General features: G+C 40.2%; 1 protein-coding gene across 1 annotated transcript; it reads left to right on the forward strand.

The window, feature by feature from the left end:
* Positions 1 to 8,054: 8,054 nt before the first annotated feature.
* On the forward strand, positions 8,055 to 22,666 carry RECQ4A (DNA helicase (RECQl4A)). The gene is made up of 27 exons (XM_078577642.1): positions 8,055 to 9,051; positions 9,700 to 9,903; positions 10,018 to 10,188; positions 15,364 to 15,421; positions 15,492 to 15,720; positions 15,813 to 15,934; positions 16,026 to 16,199; positions 16,288 to 16,418; positions 16,504 to 16,864; positions 16,938 to 17,069; positions 18,579 to 18,665; positions 18,753 to 18,880; positions 19,058 to 19,178; positions 19,259 to 19,410; positions 19,482 to 19,617; positions 20,069 to 20,192; positions 20,271 to 20,341; positions 20,416 to 20,484; positions 20,675 to 20,797; positions 20,864 to 21,022; positions 21,103 to 21,183; positions 21,259 to 21,420; positions 21,489 to 21,544; positions 21,616 to 21,733; positions 21,811 to 21,905; positions 21,986 to 22,063; positions 22,135 to 22,666. The coding sequence occupies exons 2-27, from the start codon at positions 9,881 to 9,883 to the stop codon at positions 22,457 to 22,459; spliced, it is 3,486 nt and encodes a 1,161-aa protein (XP_078433768.1). The 5' UTR covers positions 8,055 to 9,051; positions 9,700 to 9,880; the 3' UTR covers positions 22,460 to 22,666.
* Positions 22,667 to 23,402: the final 736 nt, after the last annotated feature.

Here is a 23,402-nt window from a genome sequence, read left to right on the forward strand (position 1 = left end):
ATTCCTCCATGGTGAATCTCGACGAGGGTAGGACGTCGGGTGGGCGATTCCCACTATTTATGCTGAGCTAGAAAATGATAAAATTCCAAGAGGAGGAGGGCAAGAGCCAATTGAAGAAACTCAACTTTCAAATCAACTCCCAAAGGCCTTCCTTGGGCATGCCTCCCTTTATATAGTGTAGGGGGTATGTCCAATTGGGCCAAACAGGGAGAAACCATCTCGTGACGAGAGGTCTTCCCTTAACAAACGTTAAGGAAAACAACACATAATGGACGAGGCCCAAACACGAAGGCCCATCCACAATTCGAAATTAAAATAAAAGACATGAAAATAAACTGAAATAAAATGATCACGACATGTCGTTAGAATGTGTACTTGAAAGTCGGGTCGCAAACGTCAACACGAGCGGCTCAAATTGGCTGCTGGCATCCTTTGGTGTTGTTGGCGAGATGGTCTCCCATCAACGATTTTGTTAGTATATGTTACATGTGATGGAAATATATGTGGCCGGCAAGCCAATCACACATTCCACACATCGTTCCATGTTCATTAATACATCATATTCATTATAGTGCACGTGTGATGCTTATAATGAGGTCCATGAATACATGATTGAATTTAGTAAATTATGATCATATCGTAATACGGAGATCACTAGTCTTTAAGCATGTGTTCTAAACATTCTTACTAAAAGAATACATGAGAAGGACATCAAAGTAACTGGATAGAATAACACTATCTAGCCTCACATATATGATGAGTATGGTCGTTCATGTAGCCATTAGTGTGGAGACACTAAGGATAGATAGCGGGTGCTCTTTAGTGGAAAGAGTTCACTGAATTGATCCACACGAATCCCTGAATGGTTTTATACCGAACTGTCAATCAGGTTGTTTCGCTTCACAATTGTGTAAGTGGTCCTTAGACTTGAGACACCAAAGACGTCTTGTGGACGGACGGTTGCACTTTGGCTATGGCCAACGAGTCTCTAATTATGGGATTCTAAACGGCCTTAGTTTGGGTGCATCAAGAAGTTCACAAAGACAATTGAGTGGTCAATATGGGATTGTCCACCCTCGGTATAAAAGGTGAAAGCTAAAGGAAGACGATGCGGTGAAGTCCTTGGCCAAGCTAGTGAAATATCGAAGAAGAGTTCCCGATGATTTCCGAATGCATCAGTACTAACTCGGATGACCGATTAGGGTTTGACAATTGACCGTACCCTAAGTCGTCCAAGGAGCATCAAGTGGATGAAGGATTATACATACACGGTAACTGATGATGAACAGGTTCCATGAGTGAGTCAATATACACTCCTTTGTATCTTCTAGGACACGAGGTGTAGCTTGGCACCCCACGTGTCGGAGACTCGACCTATTGATAGGGTTAAATTGATCTGACATTAATTAATCTATATGTTGATATAATTAATTAATTTGGAAGGCCACTAAAGGTTGTTGGGTCGTTGGAGTCATTAACTAGACTAATACATGGGCCTAGAGGGTCACACGCAAATGGTCTTTAGGATGTTGGAAGATATACTTAAGTTTTGGGGGTTTTTTTATGAATTATATCCACTTAGTATAAATAGGGGAAGGCCTTGAACGAAATTGACCCAAGCAAGAATTGTTCAGGGGCCTTTCCCCTTCTTCTCCCTTCTCCCCACAACCCCTGTCCATGCCTGATGCGATCAGGACGACGTAACGACGACGGTGGAGGTAGAACGTGGCTCGTTAACAAGAAGGAGGTGATTCAACGTGCCGAGGATTGTGTGGATACGTCTAGAGGCTGCACACGTGAGCAGCTCGACTTGTCTCACTCCGTAATCCAATAAATTACAGATTCGATCCGTGGAAAGGTACATCATTTCAATAGTTTTTATGATGCCGTTCGATTCGCAAATGTCTTTCGCTACGTATCGTTTTGATTGTTCGTTCAGATCTAGGCCTCTCGAACCCAACAACATGTAGGGCTGGATGGTCCGGTATTTATAGTAAATACCAAAACCTTACCTAAAGTTTGGTCTGATATTGGTACGGTCCTGTCCCAATAGGTTTACCATTCAGAATTAAAATAGAACAATCAAAAAATATTGACATGGACTGCTTTACATAGAATATTAATAATTCAATCATAAGATGCAGAATCTAATGCAAAATTTTGCATTACAAAACATACTACTTAGACAAACTAAAGAGAATGAGGAAATACCCGGCGAAGGCCAGCACAAGTACTAGTTGTATGCACTCTAATATGGATCCAGTTTTTATGGAACATTGGAAATACTGTACCCGCATATGTCGAATAGGCGTGTGAAATCAAATGTCATGGACATTAACCAAAGAAAAAAAACAGAATCATGAAATTTTTTATGAACTCAAAGTTTTCTACATGAATTAAGACCAAGAATCAAATGTTTATCATAGGTATAATGATTTCCCAACAGAAACAGATGAATGAGTGAGGGAAGGAGGTTTATCCAATCAAAACAGAACCAGGTTATGAGGATGACGATGAATCCATCATCATTATTGTTAGGATATGGACGATGATATAGTCATCTTCATCTAAGCCAATGTACAGTGGTGATGTCAAAGGAGAGGATGAACTCATAATTACACAACAATCAAATGATGAGGGCAATGACAAGCAAGACAGAGAGAATACCCTTATTAAAAAAAAAAAATCATGAATAAATAAAATTGTCCTTCCCATATCCTTAACATCTCTACACTTGTGGCTATAGGATCGCCCTTACTCATCACATGAGTGGGATCAGACATGACTATACTATATGTATGTCTTGATGTCCTTCTTGAGTATCCTTTGAATAGAAATGTTTAGAACATGTGTTTAAAGAACATGTGTTTAAAGACTGAGGATCGTCATTTTGTGATTTCAACACAATTCACTTAGTCATTGAATGTATTCATGAACTTTAATTATAATATATATATTATCGTTAAGTATAAAATGAGATGTATAATGTGTGATTGGCTTGCACTCTTCGTATATTAAAAAGGATAAAAAGATGGCTCATGAGAAAATCTTTCAATTCTAATGGCTGTCATTATGACATAAGACAAAGGCTTTAATAAAGACACCCCCAATGCTCGAAGCCCTCTAAGTTTATCCTTGATATTTGAGGGCCAAAATGGTTTGAACTCTATGACGTCCAAATTTTAGAAAATCACTTTGAGATCCAAATTTGGTAGATCCACAAACATTTTTACTTGGATTCACAATGAGAAATTCAAAGATGATAAGTCTCGGCAAAAATCAACACAAAACAACACATTAACAATAATGAAGTTGATGCAAAACGACGTGTCGGGATTGAAGACAATTCTAGATTCAATTGGTCAGGGGTGATGCATGTGAATGACAATGCTAAAGCATCGAGAAAATTGATGAGAAAGTACAAGACCGTCTTCAATAAACGACGATGACCACTAGGTCACGGTAAGCAGAACATGGCCACGCCACTAGGCTCCCAATGACCCACACGTCGGGTTGTAGACCGTGGGTGTCAGCAAGGCTACTGCCGCTAGTGCGCACACCCTTGATGGGTCCAACCAAGGATGTACGTATAGAAATCCTAACTCTCATAACATTGACCCTATCTATATTGCCCTTACCCTAGCGGTGGTGACATGCCCGGGAGGTACTAACAGAAATAAATGAGCATGAGATAGGGAAAGAGGTGTGTGGGCACAAACGCGGGTGGCCAAGCGGGGGGTGTAGGCGGCTAGGCGGGCGTGTTGGCTGAGTGGGCCGTGGGCAACGAATGCAGCAATGGCAGCGACAACAGGCTAGGGTTTCCAAATTTTCAAATTTGTCGTGGCATTTTTGTAAATAACTTGAAAAATAAAACATACAATAAAAATAAGATAAAACAAGCCTCCCAAAGGAGGGTTTCCTCCCCCCCTTACATGGGGTGTCATATGGGCCTCCCCTCTAAAGGAATGGGAGAGAGTCCCGCTAAAGGGGTACGAGGGGTACTCAAGATCAAAACGGGCCCATTCGTACGAACACGTAGGCGAACAAACATGGCCATCAAAACTAGAATGAATCGGCAAAAACACAACAAAGATAATGTCAACCTCCGGGGGCTCATTGTCTAGGTCAAATACTTGAAGGCCTGGTCTCTCCTTTAGCCCAAGCTCCACGCGCTAGCTGAGACCGGTCTATGGTGCTAGATGGTCACCATCAAGAGAACAAACATTGTGTGAATACGAATGAAACATCTTTCATTTTTTTGGTCAATTAGGAACTCATCAATATATTTTTTCTATTGGCAAATACACTGTGCCGGGTATGTCCAACTCTGTGGTTGTCCCCGTAGACCAATCCAGCTGTGCCCTAGACGCAACCTAGGGGGATTTTATATACGAAGTGGATTTTTTATCAGTGACTATAAGTGTGGAGCGAACATAAATATCCCAATTACAATCGGATACTACTCATCCACACCATGTGCAAGAAAAGAAAAAGGTATATGAGTGATACCTAGTAAGTGCTCGGAGAAAGGCGCTCATGTCAACATCTCACTAGGTCCCCCGTAGCAGTGATGATGCATGGAGTGTGTGGAGCTCTCCATGTCGTCAACAGGTGGCATCGTTGAGGCACGTGGCGGGACATCAATCAGGCGAGAGGGCAAGCACTCTCGCCTCCAGTGCTCCATGACATATGCCAATCTCGGGGTCTATCCTTTGTCAGAGTGCGGCGCGTGCGAAGAACCGGCAATCCGAGGAGCTCAACGCGGTGGCAACCATGAGCTGCCCGAGGGAGATCATGTCAAGATGAGTAAAGAATAGAAGGGGCTTGAGTTCATACCGCATGGTTGGCAAGGGCATTTACAGTCTAGTTGCCCTTGCGCAATTGGTGTCGGATGCTAATCAAGCGGGGGCGAAATTGTATGATGTCGTGCCATACTTGCTGCAGCGACCACTGGGAGCAGGTACCTGCACAGAGCAAGTTTATTAACACATATGAGTCCGATTCTACAACAAAATTGTGAAGGTTTCGCGCCTCACAGAGGAGCAAACCATCACGAATTGCCATAGCCTCGACTGCTGTGTTAGTTTGGATACCATAAAAAGATGAAAAGGCAAAGAGAATACTCTCTGTGTGGTCACGAAGGAAACCACCCCCTCCTGTTGGTCCCAGGTTCCCTTTGGCCGCACCATCCACATAATGACCCAATGATAAAGTCCATTGACGAACAAAATTTCCATGGAAATGTACATTATATAATTTATTGTGCTTTCATAAGGTTTTTTTGACCTAGATATTTACTGTATGAACAAATTAGATCACTCTTATCAATGGTATGAACTGACGGGGCAAACAATAAAAGGCTGGAGTAATTGAAATTATGATTTTAAAGTCCAATTATTATTGAAAAAGGTATCAGTATGTAATTTTTTCATTAAAATACAAAAAATGTCATTGCAAGTGACAAACACAAAATTAGTTATAGATTCTAGTGGAAAAAACTAAGCATATAAGGAATCTATTTCAAACATGGGGATGTTGATAAATAAATTGCAAAAGTTCTGTCATGTTTCAATCAAATGTATTAGGTAACATCTAAAGTAATAAAAATGTTAGATTAGGGTAACCAATCAGGGTGAGAGTAGGAGTCACAACGATTTCCTGAAAACAAAGACATCTAGTTGATAAGACCTGAGTTTCATATAAGGTACATACACAAGTCTTTTAATTTCTCATTTCAATTTATGAGATTTCAATATAATGAGGCATGTCTTCAGTTTGAAGAGCTGGAAACATAAAGACAGTTTTTCATGACAAATGTGGTGTTTATATTAAAGAAACTACAAGTGTAGGATAGTTAGATTTGTTATGCGAGGAAATCCTCCTTGGATTTTATTGGACAAATAAATCCAATCATACAATTTTGTTAGTATATGTTACATGTAGGGCTGGATAGTCTGGTATTTCTAGTAAAGGCCAAAACCTAACCTAAAGTTTGGCCCGGTATTGGTATGGTAATGTCCCATCTGGTTGACCATTCAGAGTTAAAATAGACCAATCAAAAAATATTGTCATGTACTGCTTTTATAAAGAATAACGAAAATTTAGTCATAGGATGAGGAATCTAATGCAAAAATTTGTATCCCAAACATACAACTTAGAAAATCTAAATAGAATGAGGAAAATACCTGGCGAAGGCCAAAACAAGTACTAGTTGTCTGCACTCTAATATGAACCCGATTTTATGGAGCATTGGGAATAATGTGCCCACACATGTCAAATAGGTATGTGAAATCAAATGTCATGTACATTAACCAAAGAAAAAAATAACAAAATCATGAAGTTTGTTATGAACGCAAAGTTTCCTACATGGAATAGGACCAAACATCAAATGGTTATCGTCGATATAATGTTTTCCCAACAGAAAAAAATGAATGGTAAAGCGAAGGAGGTTTATCCAATCAAAAGAGAACCATGGTATGAGGATGATGATGAATCCATTATCATTATCATTAGGATATGGACGATGATATATTCATCTTCATCCAAGCTAATGTATAGTGGTGATGTCAAAAGGAGAGGATGAACTCATCATCACACAACAATCAAATGACAGAGAAAATGACAAGAGAGATAGAGAGAATGCCACTTGTTGGGAAAAGAAATATCATGAATAAATAAAATTATCCTCCCCATATCATCATGCCATCCCCATCATTATTTAGCCTAATGATGACAGTGATGGATGAAGGGAATGATCTTTGAAGGCCCACTATTGCTCAATACATATAAAATGGGTATCTGTGATATATGTTGGGGTGAAAATTGTTCTCAGTTTTCTTAAAAATTGCAAGACACTCACAACTTACTATTATACATCACAACGTACCTCTTAGAGAAAGACAGAGGAGGATGAATACACGAAAGGAAAGGAGAAGTAGATGAAGTTAAAAAACACATGATTTTATTGGGCTTTGTTCCTCTTTTTCCTATCTGGACAACCTGTACAGGCAAGGGGCTTTATTCCCACCGATTCTCCTCTGCGTATGGAGTTAACTATTTTATTTTTTCTTCATAAAATAAATCTGAAAAATTGGCACTAAATGCATGTAATCTCAAGGAAAACTTCTAATATTTACACACCAAATGAGTAAAATAAATGTAGATTAGTATTGGAGAATGCTTATAATTGTAACCTTCAAGATATATTATGCCCCTTTCACATAAATCTACTGCATGCAACATAAACTACTCGTTAACAAATCATAAAAATATGTTAACTTACGATGTGAAAAATGTGATGGAAAATAAAGGTAGTAAATACCTACTTAAGAAAATAAAATGTTATGAATAAAATCAAAATGCCAATCAGAGAAATATGTTTGACTAATCTCACTCTACCACAAAGCTTGGCCACCCTGCAGCCATTGAAAGTTATATTTATTTCCTAAGGTTTGCCAATAATCTGGGAAAAAAATTACAATAAAGTCTATTTTCGTAATTTTCATAAAAGGAGGGTGAAAAAAATAACAGGTAAACTAAGGACTAGTTTAAATAGCGCCTTTACTTCATTTTGGCGCCTATGAACGCGGGAAAAATCTCATAGAGACGATCCTCTCTCTTCCATTTTCGCTCCTGGATTGTTCGCATCAAGTGTAAATCTTTCCTCTTTGACGTGGCGTTGATCTCATCCTCAGCAGGTTGGCATACGGATTTCGTACTTTTCGATTTCTTCCTCGCGGTAGTCAATTTTTCAATATTTTAATTTTTTTTTGTGCTAGTATTTTGTATTTTTGCGCTCGAACATTCTATCGCTTGTTATATTGTCCGCTGGAATAATTTTGTTCAACGAAATCTGCTTGGAATATGCTTCTCTTTGCCGTTGCATTGATCTCATCCTCAGCAGGCGGCATTCAGATTTCGTACTTTACGATTTCTACCTGCGGTTAGTCAATTTGTAATTTTTTTTTTGTGCTAATGTTTGCATTATTGCGATCAGACACTTTACCGCTTGTTATATTGTCCGGTGGAATAAATTTGTCTAACAAAGATCTGCTTGAAATACGCTTTGCAATATATGGTTCAAACCACTTCGTGCTATTCGTTTATTTACTTTTATTTTATCTTTTTGTGCTTGACATTTGTATTCTTGCGCTCTGACCTTCCGTCGCTTGTCATATTGTTCGTCTTAATAATTTTTTTCAACGAAATTCTGCTTGAAATACGCTTCTCTATTTCTCATTTATTTTTATTTTGTTTTTTGTGTTTGTTATTTGAATTCTTGCGCTTCGACCTTTTATCGCTTGTTATATTTTTCGCTGGGATGATTGTGCTCGACGAAATTCAGCTTTACACTCGCGTCTCAATTCCAATCGGGAGCGGTAGGGGAAATTGTGTGATGTACAGAGAGCAATAGATTTTGTCGTTCCGAAAACTTCGTGATATTCATTTATTTTATTTTTTTTGTGCTTGCCATTTGTATTCTTGAGCTCAGGCCACCAATCTCTTGTTATATTGTTCCGGGGACTGATTTTGTTCCAATAAAATTGAGCTTGAAATTTGCTTCTCAGTTTGAGTCCGGCGAGTTACGGGAAACTGTGCGTGATAGAGAAAGCAACCGAGATTGTCGTTCCGCACACTTCGTGCTAGTAATTTGTTTAATTTTTAGTTTTTGTGCTTGTCATTTGTATTTGTGCGCTCAGACCTATTGTAGTTTTTTATATGGTTCGCTGTAATGATTTTTATTGAATGAAATTCAGCCTGAAATTCGCTCCTCAATTTAAATCCGGTGAGGTAGGGGAAGCTCGATAGAGAAAGCAATCGAGATTGTCGTTCCGAACTCTTCGTGCAAGGAATTTGTTTAATCTTTATTTTTTTGCTTGTCATTAGTATTCTTGCGCTCAGACCTATTGTAGTTTTTTATATTGTTCGATGGAATGATTTTATTCAACGAAATTCAGATTGAAATATGCTTCTCAATTCGAATCCAGCAAGGTTGGGGAAACTGTGTGAGGTAGAGAAAGCAATAGAGATTGTCGTTCCGACCGCTTCGTGGTATTAATTTTTTATTTTATTTTTGAGTGCTTGTCATTTTTATTAATGCGTTCCGACTTTCGTCTTACTCCCGTTTGGGTAGATTGTTTACTGGAAGTATTTGATTCCACGAAATTCAGTTTGTGATACTGATACGCTTTGAATCTGGCAAGATACGGCAAACTTTGTAATGTTGACATAACAATAGAGACTGTTGCTCCAGAAGGATTTACACTGTTGTAGAGAGGCCTTGTTCGTGTGAAAATACGTAACAGTTTATTTTATATTGTTTGGCCAAAGAAATTGAAAGCTTCTTGGGGGGGGGGAGTACCACCCACCCCACCCCGTCTTCTTTGCCTTTTTTTAAAAATAACTTCCGTCCGCTGTTTCCTGAAAAGTTTCTCATTAAGATGGTAAATTCTCACCAAGTTTAGCAAAGATGGGTCGGGTCTTAACCCCTTCAATGGTTATAATCGATGCATCTGTTATAAGGAGGGTTCTCCAATTTTCTATAGCTGTAATGTGCATTTTATTGTCGTATCATCTATTTTTATTACACCTTGTTCTTTGAGCAATGAGAAGCTTCTTTTGCTGTCCTCTTTCCAACTCTCTGATACTACTGACGGAAATGAATTACAGAAGTTTTAAAATTTGGTTCTCTTTGTTTAGATGCATGTGGTGGAGAATGGAAACCAGATAGTCAGCTGTAGCGTGATATTTAACACTTAATTTTGGGGCGTTTCCAAAAAAAAATCAGGACAACTGGTACGATTTCTGCTTCTTTAATATTTTCTCTTCATCGGGGCACTTGCCGTTGATTCCATGTGTAAAGTGTCGGGCAAGCTGACTGATGTCGAAAGAAAGATCTGTAATGTAAGATCAATATCTCTGCATTCTTTCCTTAGTTATATTTCTCTTCTAATTAAACTCCTATTTAAGACTCATGCTTCAGTTCAATTTTCTTTTGCTTCTTCTGATATACTGCAGAGAAAACTCAAAGGATAATATCGAAAGAGCAGGGAGACCTCCCAAAGTAAATTGGTCGCAGCACGCCAAAGCTCACAATGACTTCAAATCTCAAGAAAATTTTCTAACCTCAAATTTTTATTTCTCTCTACATAATCAGAAACCCAGCGCTGAGAGAATGTTACGCTCAAGGTTCGGATCATTTAATTTTTTTTTGAAGTTTTCTACATTTATTCATATGTCTGATCATACAAAGCTTGATAGTCCAAACACATGGTTTGTCTCAGCGGAGATGATCTAGCTCTCACAGCTGCAAAGCGGGTGAACTCTTTAGTAATCAAGAAAGTACTCCAACAAAAGATGCACACCTAATCAAGTAGGTTAGATTAGATTTCGAAAGACAATTGGTTGTTCTAGGTCTGGACATGAGTCTGTGTCCCAGCGGTAAAAAGTGACTCAATGTAAAATCAGGGTACCTAGATAACGCATAAGTTAAGGAGGATTGGATTATAAAAGAGTTCTACCCCATTTTTCTACCACGCTCATTCTTGAGCTGACAGACGAGTATGAAAGCATACTCAGAAGCATCAGAAACAATGCTTTGGCTAGCCACTTTGAAAATAGTTTTACACACGGCTCAGATGACTTGTCATTTAATGTCAGTCGTTAATGGCTTTTCAATTGTCTGACAAACTAATAGTTGGCCTCAACATTTTTTTTGTGGTCATGTTACTAACGGTAATGTACAACAATGATCGCTAACATATTGTTGCAGACGATTTGGTGGTAGAGAGGGATGAGTGAAGAAGATATAAGAGATTCAGTTCCTCACTTTGCTTTACTAATTCCTATTCTTTGATACTCTATCCTTTTTATGGCTATGGGTATATTGGGCTATAGTACTAAATTCTATCTTTTCTTTGATGTCTGTCCTTCACCAAATGTTTTGTTCTTTCATGACATACAAGATGTCATGCCACTAGAACCACAATTTATTATCAGAATATGGCAGCTTGCAACATTTCTTCCCATATCCTGTACATTTATCTTTTTCTCGATATCCTTATTATTTTTAAATATGTTCCTTGTCATTGTGTCCATATAAGGGTTTCTCCTATTGCGTCGGTATATCATGGCGCATTGAGCCCCTACTTGTAACACCCTTATATGATCCTACCTTTAATTGGCTACCTTAGAAAGAAACTATATATATGAAGAAATTAAGAGAGGAGCAGCGGAGAAATGGATATATCCCCAAAGGGAACACTTGAAGAAAGAAGGCTAATCAGCCATCATATGACCCTGCACATGATGCCTCATCGGGACTTAGTTGGGACCTGGTCCGAGAAGAGGAGGATCCAAAGAGCATGGTGTAAAAAGGGGAAACAGGTGGGATAAGCAGTTATACTTCTCTGGATCTGAAATCACCCAAGGAAGCGGGAGATCTCCTTAGGTGGGGGTTATATTCGACCTTGGGGTTTCAGAGAGGTGCTTGCACTGACAGGCTTAAAGACTTGGATGAGGATAATGGGATGCTGGTTGCAAGGCAGTAGACCAGTATTTGGATTGCAGGAGAAACTCGATATTTTTAATCCGTACTTGAATTTCATAAGCTTACTCACAATTTTGATATGGATCGTGTCACACCCCAATTATAAACTAGGTTTCTTCAAATGAGAGAATGGGGAACATTTCAAAAAAAAATTCCTTCAACTGCCAAGGCTACCGGAGATCAATGAGAGGAGTTCTTACGTCATAGTATCAGCGTGGTGATTGACACAATGTCGATCGTTCTTGATTCCTCTGCCATAAATTCATTGGCAGGCCCTTCCCCATCATTATCTGTAAACTGCCTCTGTTAGCTGCCCTGTCAGTGATGCCATTCCCATCGACTGCCCATGGCCCGTTTATTGGTACTGTTAGCTTCTTCTGATCATGCGGTGCCTGTTGTGCTGTCCTGCTTATTTTGTCAGGCCTCCAAGAACAGTGTATTTTAGATCATTTCTGAGTCAAATCGACATATCACAGCTAAATCGATTCCACATTGGCTTTGTCTGCACCCAACTGGTCTGAGTCAAGTAGTTCTAAGTGATCAATAATTGATAAGTAGTCCTTGTAAGATGTCAAGGCCTATCTTAATTGGGGCGTCTGTGTAAAATCGTAACCTCCTATCTGGCTTTTCAAGGCAGACTGAGGTACAAATTATGTGGGTTCTTCTAGTGAATTTCTCTCCTATTTTTGAGATCCCAGACTGTGGGGTCCTCCCTTTACATTAGCTCCCTCTTTTTGGTCAATAATCCAAAGTCCAACAATATATCAGAGCATAATTGGGATCTTAAGGCTGAAGTGTAGTTGTGGAGGCAGTTGATGTGAAGACCTGGAGGGGGAGAGATTCATATCCAGGCAGTTGCTGCTTTTTTTGGGTGTGAAGCAGTGACAAACCAACATAAAGAATTAGCTCTCAGTGAAAAGGAGGTGATCCAGCCGCACCTTCCGGTACAGATACCTTGCTGTGGCTTCACTCCAGTCACTAGTCCTGCCTTTGGTAAAGACCTGGAGGTGGAGGGACTCATATCCAGGAAGTTGATTTAATGACTTGGAGGCATAAACACACTCATCGTGGCAATATTTACCATGGCATTAACTGTGGGTATGACTGTGAGTTTAAACGCGGCCTTCACTGTGATGAGGATCATGGGTATGTGATAGGATCCTTGATAGGATTCTGAACCTATCTAGGGGTAGTCTCGTCGTATTAGCCCATAAGGGCATTTTAGTCATTTCTCTATTGTATAATTCCTTTAAATAGGGATGCCCTCCCTTTAGGAGGGAGGCAAAGAAGAAGATTGTAGTAAGGTTTTCTGTCTCCCCTCTCCACGTCTGGGTCCTCTCTCCCTCTCTACCATCCCCGTTCTCGTGATCGTCTCTTCGTAACCGCATCTTCAGGCGGCTTGTCCTCGGCTGATCCCTACCCCTCTGTTCGGCTCTTCCTGACCATTCCCGTTCTCTTCTTCACCCCGGGAACTCTCCTTGTCCTCAAATTACATCGGAGACGGTACGTCTTTAGACGAGATCATATCAGTATGTCCATGCTGTTGACTGTGGACATGACTGAAGCGTTGAATGCAAGTATGACCACAGGTTTGTCAGTGGGAATGAGCGCATATTGACTGTGCCATTCTCAGCAGCTTTGACCATGGCTTGACCATGGGTTTGGCTGAGGGGTTGACCTTGGGAGAAGGGCCAAGAAGCACCATCTAGGCATCACAAGTGGGGCCAGGCGAGTGCCTGAGGCTCGCCAAGTCAGTAATAGTGCCCGCAGGCCAGCACCAAAAAATGCTACTTCAATGCCGAAGTACTGTTAAATCAGCAGGCGGCGTTGTGTGTAGGGCATGTCTGTGTGTCATAGCTGCAAGGCAACATTGCTGCGACAACATCAGCGCCAAGTTAGCAACAACAGGTTGTCATCAGAAAGTCAGCTGAACGAGTCACATCATTAGGGGGTCACATCATAAAAACAAGCCATATCAACGAAGTAGGCTATTATTGTGCTACATCTGAACAGCAGGGCCATGTCGAGAGTTGGGCTGTGTCAGCGTGAGGAGACGCATCAGCAAAGTTAGCCATGTCACATAGACATTCCACATCATCAAAGTGGGTGGCATCATCATGATGGACTGTGCCACGTTCACACAGTGGCCACTACAAAAGGCAACCGCTTCTGGTGGGTCTGCCATGTCAATGGATGTGCCATATCAGTGGACCCTGCCACATCAGCAAGAACTGCCACATTAGAGAGCACCACCACATCAGTAGGTTCGGCCACATCATCCGAGGTGCTAGACCATCAGCAGGATATCCTCTTTCTTTTCTCTACCCTGTGCAAAACCTTCCAGCTGGCAATGCAAGCAGTTCATTACTAGCTTGAGGCGGGTGTCAGACATCGGAGATGAAATCTCAGTCTCTATCTTATCACGGACCTATAAATTTTGTAACCTCCAATCTGCCGATTTAAGGCAGATTGAGCTAAGTAAGATGTTAGCTGTTTTTTATGAATTTCTCATGTTTTTTTGAGCTTCCAGGGCACTGTGTTCTTCCCATCATCCTGCCTTCCTCTCTCCTTGGTTACTCTAAAGTCCAATGGTCATCGATTGACTGGATGCAATTATAATGAGTGACTGAGTTATGTTCTTTATTTCAAGGGCCACAAGAATACATCATTTTTATGCTGCCAGTACATCTTATCCCATCCAGCTGCAAGCTTGAGATAGCAGTGATCCCATCCAGTACATTTATGCCACACTTTTAGACCATCTGTTGAATTCAATGGAAGTTGTTAACTATGGATCTGGGACTGAGAGTTAGAAGAAGAGACAGAACTACTTGTTATTACTCAAGACGTTACATCTACAGACGATGAGTATCCCGTTCTTATACATGCCTCCAACGGCTAGGTTAACGGCTATTTTTCTAGCCGTTATTTGGTAAAAGAGGGAAAGCTAGAGAATCCGATAATGGGCCTGACGGGCCTGATATGGCGTTCCTTGTTCTGAGCTTCTGGGATGATCTATCATGTCTTGACAGAAGTGAATATTATATGTTATCTGATTTGGATGCCTGTAAGCAGCGGTGGACATTTACTCCAGCAACATGTCCAACATGGCCTTAAGAAAAGAGACTGTACCCTGGTTGACCATTCAGCTATTGTACTGGCATTCAGGAAGAGTTTTCCCATTATCTGGTGATTTTCTGGATATGCAGAAGTAGCACGTTCATCTCAGTGTGGTAAGATGGTGTAATACAGATTCAGGGTTCTTTCTTACTACAGCTATAGTGTAGAAAACAATTCCCTGACTTAACTCTTGAACCCTTGAGGAAGATTACTATTTAATCACCTTTTCTGATGTTCTGAGGTCAAAAGCAAATGCAAGGACATAAATGTGGACCAACCCTCCTTCCCCCCTTATCTCCTGGTTTCATTTTTTGTTAGAGGTCTAACCTTAGAACAAAAGCCCTGACGGTAATAATCTCGAGGTGATTAGTATAAATGCAGAAGTTATCTGAAAAGGTTAACGATAGAAGCTGACAATTTTAATCAAATCATGCTGGAAATCTCAATGATCTGTTGTCGATGCTGGGAATCTCAATGCTGGAAGTATTTAATTCGAAGTTCCTACTTCTAACGACAAAAGGCAAACCAACTGTAGAATGTAAAATGGACCATAATAATGGAAAACATGTGTCTTCAAGTCTCCTTCAGACTTCTTTGTTATTGCGAAACCATCTAACAGCCGAAGCCAGAATATTTTATTTGTGCGTGGTATTTAAGCCACCAATTCAGTCGGTTGTAAACTTTTCTTTCTGCAGGCCTCTGATTAATAATTTCCAGAGGATTGAAAAAGTGCGAGAGTCAGATGTCGATAAGGTTTGTTATTTACTTTGTCTGCTCTGTATGTCTGATGTCTATAAATTATCATATGGAAAATACATTGTAGGCTTGGAAGAGTCTTTCTTGCCTTCAGGTAGCCAGCAGACAATATGTGAAGCCCGGATCAACAATGCCCTGTCAAGGTACAAATGGAAACAGTAGTTTCCCTCACCCTTTAGGGTCTTCTAAACGTAGTGGACAAGCTGAAGCTATTAGTCCCATAGAAACTGTCGGCCTGTCGAATAACCGAACAGATGGAAGTTTTTATGCACGTCCAAATGGCATGCAGAGCCAAGGTGATCAGTTTCTGGATTTCCCAAGTTTCTTTCTGTGTGATGTATATCCTTTAGATTTTTAGCTTTAATCCTGCGGAAATTTCTATGTAAAGGTAGAAGAGAGACGTCGTCTCTGCCCTCATTACATTCAAACCAACTGAATGGTTTTGTAAAGAACTCGAGTTTCTGCAATCCTGTTAACAATGTTGAGGATGAAGATGATGAAATTCTGAAGGTAAGTTATAAGGCCTTTTCTTTTAAATTCATGTTCTTTACTTTAGAAGGAATTTTAGGTTGATGTAATGTTAGATAAACTTTGGTGGCAGGATATTGATGTAGACCAGATAGTCCTTGCGCATTATCAAGCTACAAGTACACCTGATGGCAATGAATCAAAGTTTTCTCCATTTACTCCTGTTGAAAATGGCAGAAATGTTCCGTTGCATCGCAGAAATGAAGTCCCAGAAGATCTCTGTGAAAAATGTTGCCATAATTTGGAGGTACGTTTTCTGTATTGGGTCTCTTCTTTCTGTTATCCACCATCATCTGGAAGTTACTATTTAGTATAACTAAAATTGCATTATTCAGCTGGCAAGTTGCCCGGAAGCAAAGAGTCATTTGCAGGAGTGGAAAGATAAGCTTATTTCCATATCAAATAAACTTCTTGATGATGCGGAAGATCTTAGCGCTCAACAATTGAAGGAACTACGACAAGAGCGGTTGAATCTCCTTATATAAAAACTTGAAATTTGAAAATACTTCTTTCAAGATTTATTAGAGTCCTTATGTGTTTGTTAATGGCAGATTGTTACTCAACAAGAAAATTTCTTCTCTAGAAAATTATCTTCAGGCTATGGGTCAAGTTGAAGAAAGGCAGAAATCACATATGTCTGCTTCAACTGCTTCCTCTCAAAGATTTCAATGCGAGACTCCAGTGAGTGCTTTGCGGACAGGTTCAATAAGGTTTGAATCTCAGACGTACGTGCCAAGCGAAGGATGCCAGAATTGGAGCCCTACTTCTTATCCCATAGATAGTTTTACCAGTGCACCAAGATATTCAGAAAGAGAAGCGTTTATTCCAAAGCTTATTGAGGTTAATTACATCGAAGGATCAAATGATAAACGATGGAGCAGTGTGGATTTCTCATGGACAAGGAAACTTGAAGTATGTTCCTGTAAGGTGTTTATTGGTCTTTGTCCCGCTGTATAGATCTCTAACCCAAAAAGCTGCGGTGCAGGCCAACAACAGGAAAGTATTTGGCAATCACTCATTTCGTCCAAACCAAAGAGAGATAATCAATGCGACTATGAGTGGGTATGATGTTTTTGTTCTCATGCCAACCGGTGGCGGAAAGAGTCTCACCTATCAGGTTTAAAATCTCTCTCTCTGCACTTCCTCTCATACCATTTTATAAAATTTGGAGGGGTTTGGGTTTTATATTTTCGAATTGGGAATTTTATTACTCTATGGTGTATTAGTGTTAATGATCAGAAGAGGAACACGCCTAGCATCTGAGCCATGACCTCTTAGTAGATGAATAGAAGTGGAGTTTTCAATGTTCTCTTGAGATATGTCGCCCTACAGATGAATCCATACCATGTTCAGCAGTTTCTCGTAGTCGTGAAACAGTAAACTTTATTTGAAATGATAAAGGGACATATCCTCAGTATTTATAATGAGGTTTGTCAATGAGTTCAGCCCCATTAACAAAATATAACTAATGCTTAATCTAGTACTTAACAGGGCTTAACCCAAAGAATGAACCTTACAAAACTGACCCAATATCAGTAATGTGCATAACATAATGATGTACCTTTCAGCGGGCTGAAGTGTAAAAAGGACAATAAGGAATGTAACCTTATATGGGCATCCCTCAAGTTGTGTCATCATTTCTCTGCTTCAACTTTTGAATTTTTTAAAGACCGTTTTTATTAGTCCCTTTATGGGTTTATTCACAATCTGATGACTTTACATAGGGAGGTACTGATGAGAGCATTGCCAGCTTTCCTTGGTAAACTAACGATGGACTTTGATATGTTTAGTGTAGTTTTATGTCGTGAGTTACCCTAATTCTTGATTTGCGTCGAAGAGGAATTGCATTTTTCTCTGGATTATTACTTTTAAATCTTCTGACAATGCCTTGGGAGTCGTAGCTTGGTACTTAGCCTTGGCTATGTAATGTGCCATAACCTCTCGGTTCTTGCTTTACCGAGCAATCAAGGTTTAGGATTATGCACTAGTGGTGACGTTTGGGATTATGAACGAATTAAACTGGGAACACTAATGAAAGATAATATCAAGGTGTGTATCATAAAAATAATATCATTTTGGTTACCATCCATTAATGCAGGCTGTGGTCTATTGTTTCTACCTCTTCCAGATTATTTAAGAGTTCATCTCTATTTGTCGACTTTATGAAGATGAGATGAATTTTATATCGGTAAAATCTATGTTTTTTGAGATTATGGATACATGCAGAATGCCCAAAGATTATATCAACTGGCCCATGTTCTTAGTGTCAAACCCATCTGAAAGCTGGCCGCTCAAAGTGGAAAACCCATCTTTATAAATTCCTGAAATGATGATATCATCTATATGCATCCGTAGGCCTTAGTTCTCCCTAAGTCGTGATATTCAATGAAAGGGTGTAATCTCAGCTACACTAACGAGTGGCAAGCTTTCAATTGTCTGCGTGAATTGTCCAAATCAAGTACTGGAGATTGATGCAGTCAATTCAAACAATGGGTCCAACTCGTATGAAAATCTGTGATTGATTTTGTGTAAATGTCTTTTTTAGGTTACCATGGAGGTATAAGTTCTGAAAATAAATATTTCTTCAATTTGATTTATTATTTTGTATCTCTCTATTTTTTCCTAGCTTCCCGCTCTTATTTGCCAAGGAGTCACGCTGGTTGTTTCTCCTCTTGTCTCTCTCATTCAAGACCAAATAATGCATTTGCAACAGGTGATATATATTTTTCCCTAAATGATCACTCTTTTGAAACTTGATGAACATTTGGATTTTACAAAATAGTTTTTCCGTATTTTTAAGGCGAACATTCCTGCTGCATATCTGAGCGCCAACATGGAGTGGGCGGAGCAGCATGAGGTCCTGAGAGAGTTGGTTTCTCCCAATTGCAAATATAAACTTCTCTATGTTACACCAGAAAAAGTTGCCAGGTCAGTAATCTTGGTCATCTCTCTCTTTCTCTCTTGAGAATGATTTCTTCATCATGGTGAAACTGAAACATGTAGAGAACAATGACTTGAAAACAGCATAGACCTGAATAACAATGTGTTACAGTCGGCGGTTCTTACTTAACGGTATTTAAAATGTATAATCCTTTCTGAATGCAGAAGTGACGTCCTCTTAAGGCATTTAGAAACTTTGAACACCACTGGATCACTCTCTAGAATTGTTATTGACGAAGCTCACTGCGTTAGTCAATGGGGACACGATTTTCGTCCGGATTACCAGGTTAGCTGGATAATAACTTCGACATTGAATTACTTCTCCTGTAAAATCATCCCAAAATTAAAAAAATCTTTTTTGGGAAGGGCCTTGGAATTCTGAAACAGAAGTTTCCAAAGACTCCTGTGCTTGCCTTAACTGCAACTGCGACAGCCAGTGTAAAAGAAGATGTTGTTCAAGCCCTTAGTCTAGTCAATTGCATTGTGTTCCGCCAAAGTTTCAACAGACCAAACCTACGGTAATATCCTTTTCTCGACATAAATTATTTTAAGTTTCCCTGAGATTATTTTTTCTTTGAGGGCTTTACAGGTTCTCTGTCATGCCAAAGACAAAAAAATGTATGGAAGACATCGACAAATTCATCAAGGAAAATCATTTTGACGAATGTGGGATCATTTATTGTCTCTCAAGGATGGACTGCGAGAAAGTGGCAGAAAAATTACTGGTTGTCTTATCTTTTATACTCATAATTATCTTAATTATCTTAATGTACATATTTTCCATTATTAATGGTAACAGGTTAACCACCAATTTTCTTCCTTATTCAAAAAAAAAATCTTAATTAGTCCTATACGGACTCATTAAGGCTTGTGGATGGATGCCGATCCGTCATCTTTTCAATTCATTACTGCCATCAGTCATCGGTTCTGACCTCGTTCGGAAACAGAATGCAAGCCTTCGTACCTTCTGTTCCTTTCCGTTCCCTCTCGTTAGCTCATCAAGCGCTGGTGATCATTCTATGTTTACAACCTCCCTCTGTCTGTTCTGTCATCCGTTCCTCCTCTCCCTTGGACAGATAACGGACCGAAATTCCATTCCGTTCTGTCCCGTCAAGTCCTGTTCGTTCTATTCTGTCTTCCGTCCCATAACCTTATGGCTTGTCTACTGTACTTCAGGAATTGGGCCACAAAACTGCGTTCTATCATGGAAGTATGGATCCTCATCAGAGAACGCAAGTTCAAAAGCAGTGGAGCAAGGATGAAGTCAACATAATATGCGCCACTGTGGCATTTGGGATGGGTATTGATTATTCATTTTATATGTTATACAATTTTTTATTTAATTTTTCTTTTACACTCATTAATATTCCTAATTTAGGAATCAACAAACCCGATGTTCGTTTCGTTATTCACCATTCTCTTCCAAAATCAATTGAGGGTTATCATCAGGTTTGTTTCCATTTATTACTTTAATTGAACTCTGCGTGCTTATGCTGTGCATGATTTTGAAATGCATTTTTCAGGAGTGCGGGCGAGCTGGCAGAGACGGTCAACGATCATCGTGTGTGCTGTACTACAGCTACAGTGACTATGTCTCTTTCCACCTAATTTAAATTTATAATTGTAATTAAAATATTTGTCCTAAATTTTACGTTAATTCCACTTCTTATTTCCTAGGTTTCATTTTTTAATCTGTTTTGATTTATTTTTGTTAATTTTGAAAAAAATAATTATTTAATATATTTTTAATATAGTAATTAGTAATATATTGGGTCTGTGCAGATTCGTGTGAAGCACATGCTGACCCAGAGCGCTGCCGAACAAAACCCCTCAGCGTTGGGCCCAAGGCGGAGTCCCAATCCGGGGAGCGTGATTGAATCAAACATCGGAAACCTTGGACGAATGGTGCCTTAATTTTATTTTGAATTTATTTAATTAATTATTCACTCACCTGGATCTATACGCCAACAGGTAAATTATTGTGAGAACGAAGCAGACTGCCGACGCCTGATGCAACTCATACATTTTGGGGAGAAATTCGACCCAGCGAACTGTGGAAGAACTTGCGACAACTGTTCGAGAGTGGTCAGCTGGGTCAATAAAGATGTCACTCCCATCGCAAAGCAGCTGGTAAGCGTAATACATACTCAAATATATTTCTTTTACTTTTTTTTTCATTTGGTTGACTTTTCTCTGTTCATCCTTCAAAGGTTGACCTTGTGAAGTCAACGGGACAGCAGTACTCTTCTTCTCATCTTCTGGATGTGTACAAAGGGTCCCTCAGCCAAGCTGTAAGTGGATCCAATTTTCGGCCCAACAATTGCCCAGAAGATGAACTCTGGGCCAATCTCTCTTTCTTATTTCAGGTTAAAAAAAACAGACATGAGAATCTTAGCCTTCATGGTGCCGGCAGACATCTAGGCAAGGACGAAGCGTCCAGGATCTTGCGGCATCTTGTTGTCGAAGATTTCCTCAGAGAGGAGGTCAAGAAGAGCGATCTCTACGGATCCGTCTCCTCCGTCTTGAAGGTTCATCTTTCTCCCCAAAAGATTACTGCAAAAAGAAACTGTTTCTTAATTTTCTTTTCTTTGGGCAGGTTAACGAAGCCAAGGTGTGCAAACTTACGTCGAATGCACATCCTATCATTATAAAGTACGTATTGAATCAATCTTGTATGTTTATCTCGGGATCCTGAATCAATCTTGGGTTATTTATTTATATAGGTTTCCGGCTCCGGCGAAGCCAACGAAAGTTGCTGGCAGAATTGACGAGACACCAGCTAAGGGCTCGCTTTCGATGGGGAAGACCGCTGCCATGTCAACTCAGAGCGAAGTTGACCAGGTATTATTACTTGCACGCTAGGTCAATGGTATGTGGTCAAACTTTAGTGGTCAACGCCATTTGGTCAACAAACACAGAAACTCTCGGAGAAGCTCTTCTCTGCTTTGAAGGCGCTTCGGACAGCCCTCGTCAAGGAGGCAGGGGACGGGGTCATGGCCTACCATATCTTCCTGTGAGACCATTGACTTTGACTTTTACATAATATTTTACGTTGACTTTTTCGGCTCCGTTAACCAACCTGGGAATGTCTAGAAATGCAACTCTGCAGCAGATCAGCAAGAGACTGCCCAGGACTAAAGAGGAACTCCTCGAAATCAACGGCATCGGGAAGTGAGTTCTCAGCCTGACGTGCGTCCGTTGACTTGAGATTTCGATCCGCGTTGACTGGGATTTGCACGCAGGGCCAAGGTGAACAAGTACGGCGACAGGGTTCTGGAGACGATCGAGCTGACACTCGACGAGTTTACGAGGACGAGCAACAGTGGTGGCGGTGGCAGTGGGGGGGAGGTGTCGAAACGGCGACGGGCGGCCGTGACTGCAGGGGGGGGAATACGCGCAACCATTAGTTGGGAGGATGATTTTGCCGAAGCTGCAGTGGAGTCGGCCAAGAGCAGGCGCATCGAGTGCGTCGATCTCGATTTGGACAGTCCAGAGGCGTCGGCCCCACGGATGAGGACCAGCCCAGTGGACGGCTTGTTCGAGGAGTACGCCTTCAAAGGAGGTTAACACTAAATACTCTTCTCCCCGTTCATTAGACTGTTAATTATCGCTTAATACAATGGGCGTTTATTCGGTCCTACGGGGTAAAAATTGGGCCGGTTTTGGGCTTCTCATTGGTTTACTGTAAGGTGTGTCCTAATTCGGCGTCTTTCCCTCCTTTTAAACTACTGTTAATTATTCCTTAACAGCAGAGTAGACATGGTTGTTCTGTTCTGTTCGTTTGAAATGAACAAAAAATTTGCACCAAAGAACCGCACAGGGCCTTGTTCTTTGTTCTGTTCTTTTTTTTTAAACGAACAAAACTAGAACAAAATTTGCACAAAGTGAACAAAAGAACCGCACACGGGTCTGTGCAATGTTCTGTTCGAATTTGTTTTGTTCTGTTCGGAAACCAAACAGAATGAACAATTTACACAAAAAAAAAACAGAATGACCACATCTACAACAGTCTGTAGGAGGATGATGATCACGAGTTCTTCACTGCCACTTAAGGTGCCTGTGATACGGGTGACGATACTGACATTCATGATTGTCTCAAAACTAGTAACTATTGTTAATGATGGTCACGCAGTTTGGCGTGGAAATTCGCCCCATGTTGACAAATTTCTGATAGCTCCGAACTCGCGTGATGAGTCGGGTGGTTCATGGCTGGGAACCCGAAGCGCACACCGCTCAAACTGGCCAGAGAGACATGAGAAATGAGATAACTAGATATGTGAGAAACGAGCAACGCCAGAGATATGATAAACAAGAGATGCCAAATGACAGAGAGATGGAGAGATTATAAAAGAGGTTGGAGAGAAGAATGGAAAATAATTATCCCAAAATTGCATAACCAATCTGCCTGAGGCTCTGGCCAATGTGGGAATCAGGGGAGTATGAAATTGAGATTTTATATGGGTGTGATCGGAGTTCTTTTCTTTCTTTTATTAGACAAACAATTCGGAAA

The sequence above is a fragment of the Wolffia australiana genome, chromosome 7, assembly GCF_029677425.1.
Source record: "Wolffia australiana isolate 7733 chromosome 7, ASM2967742v1".
Taxonomy (NCBI): Eukaryota; Viridiplantae; Streptophyta; class Magnoliopsida; order Alismatales; family Araceae; genus Wolffia; species Wolffia australiana.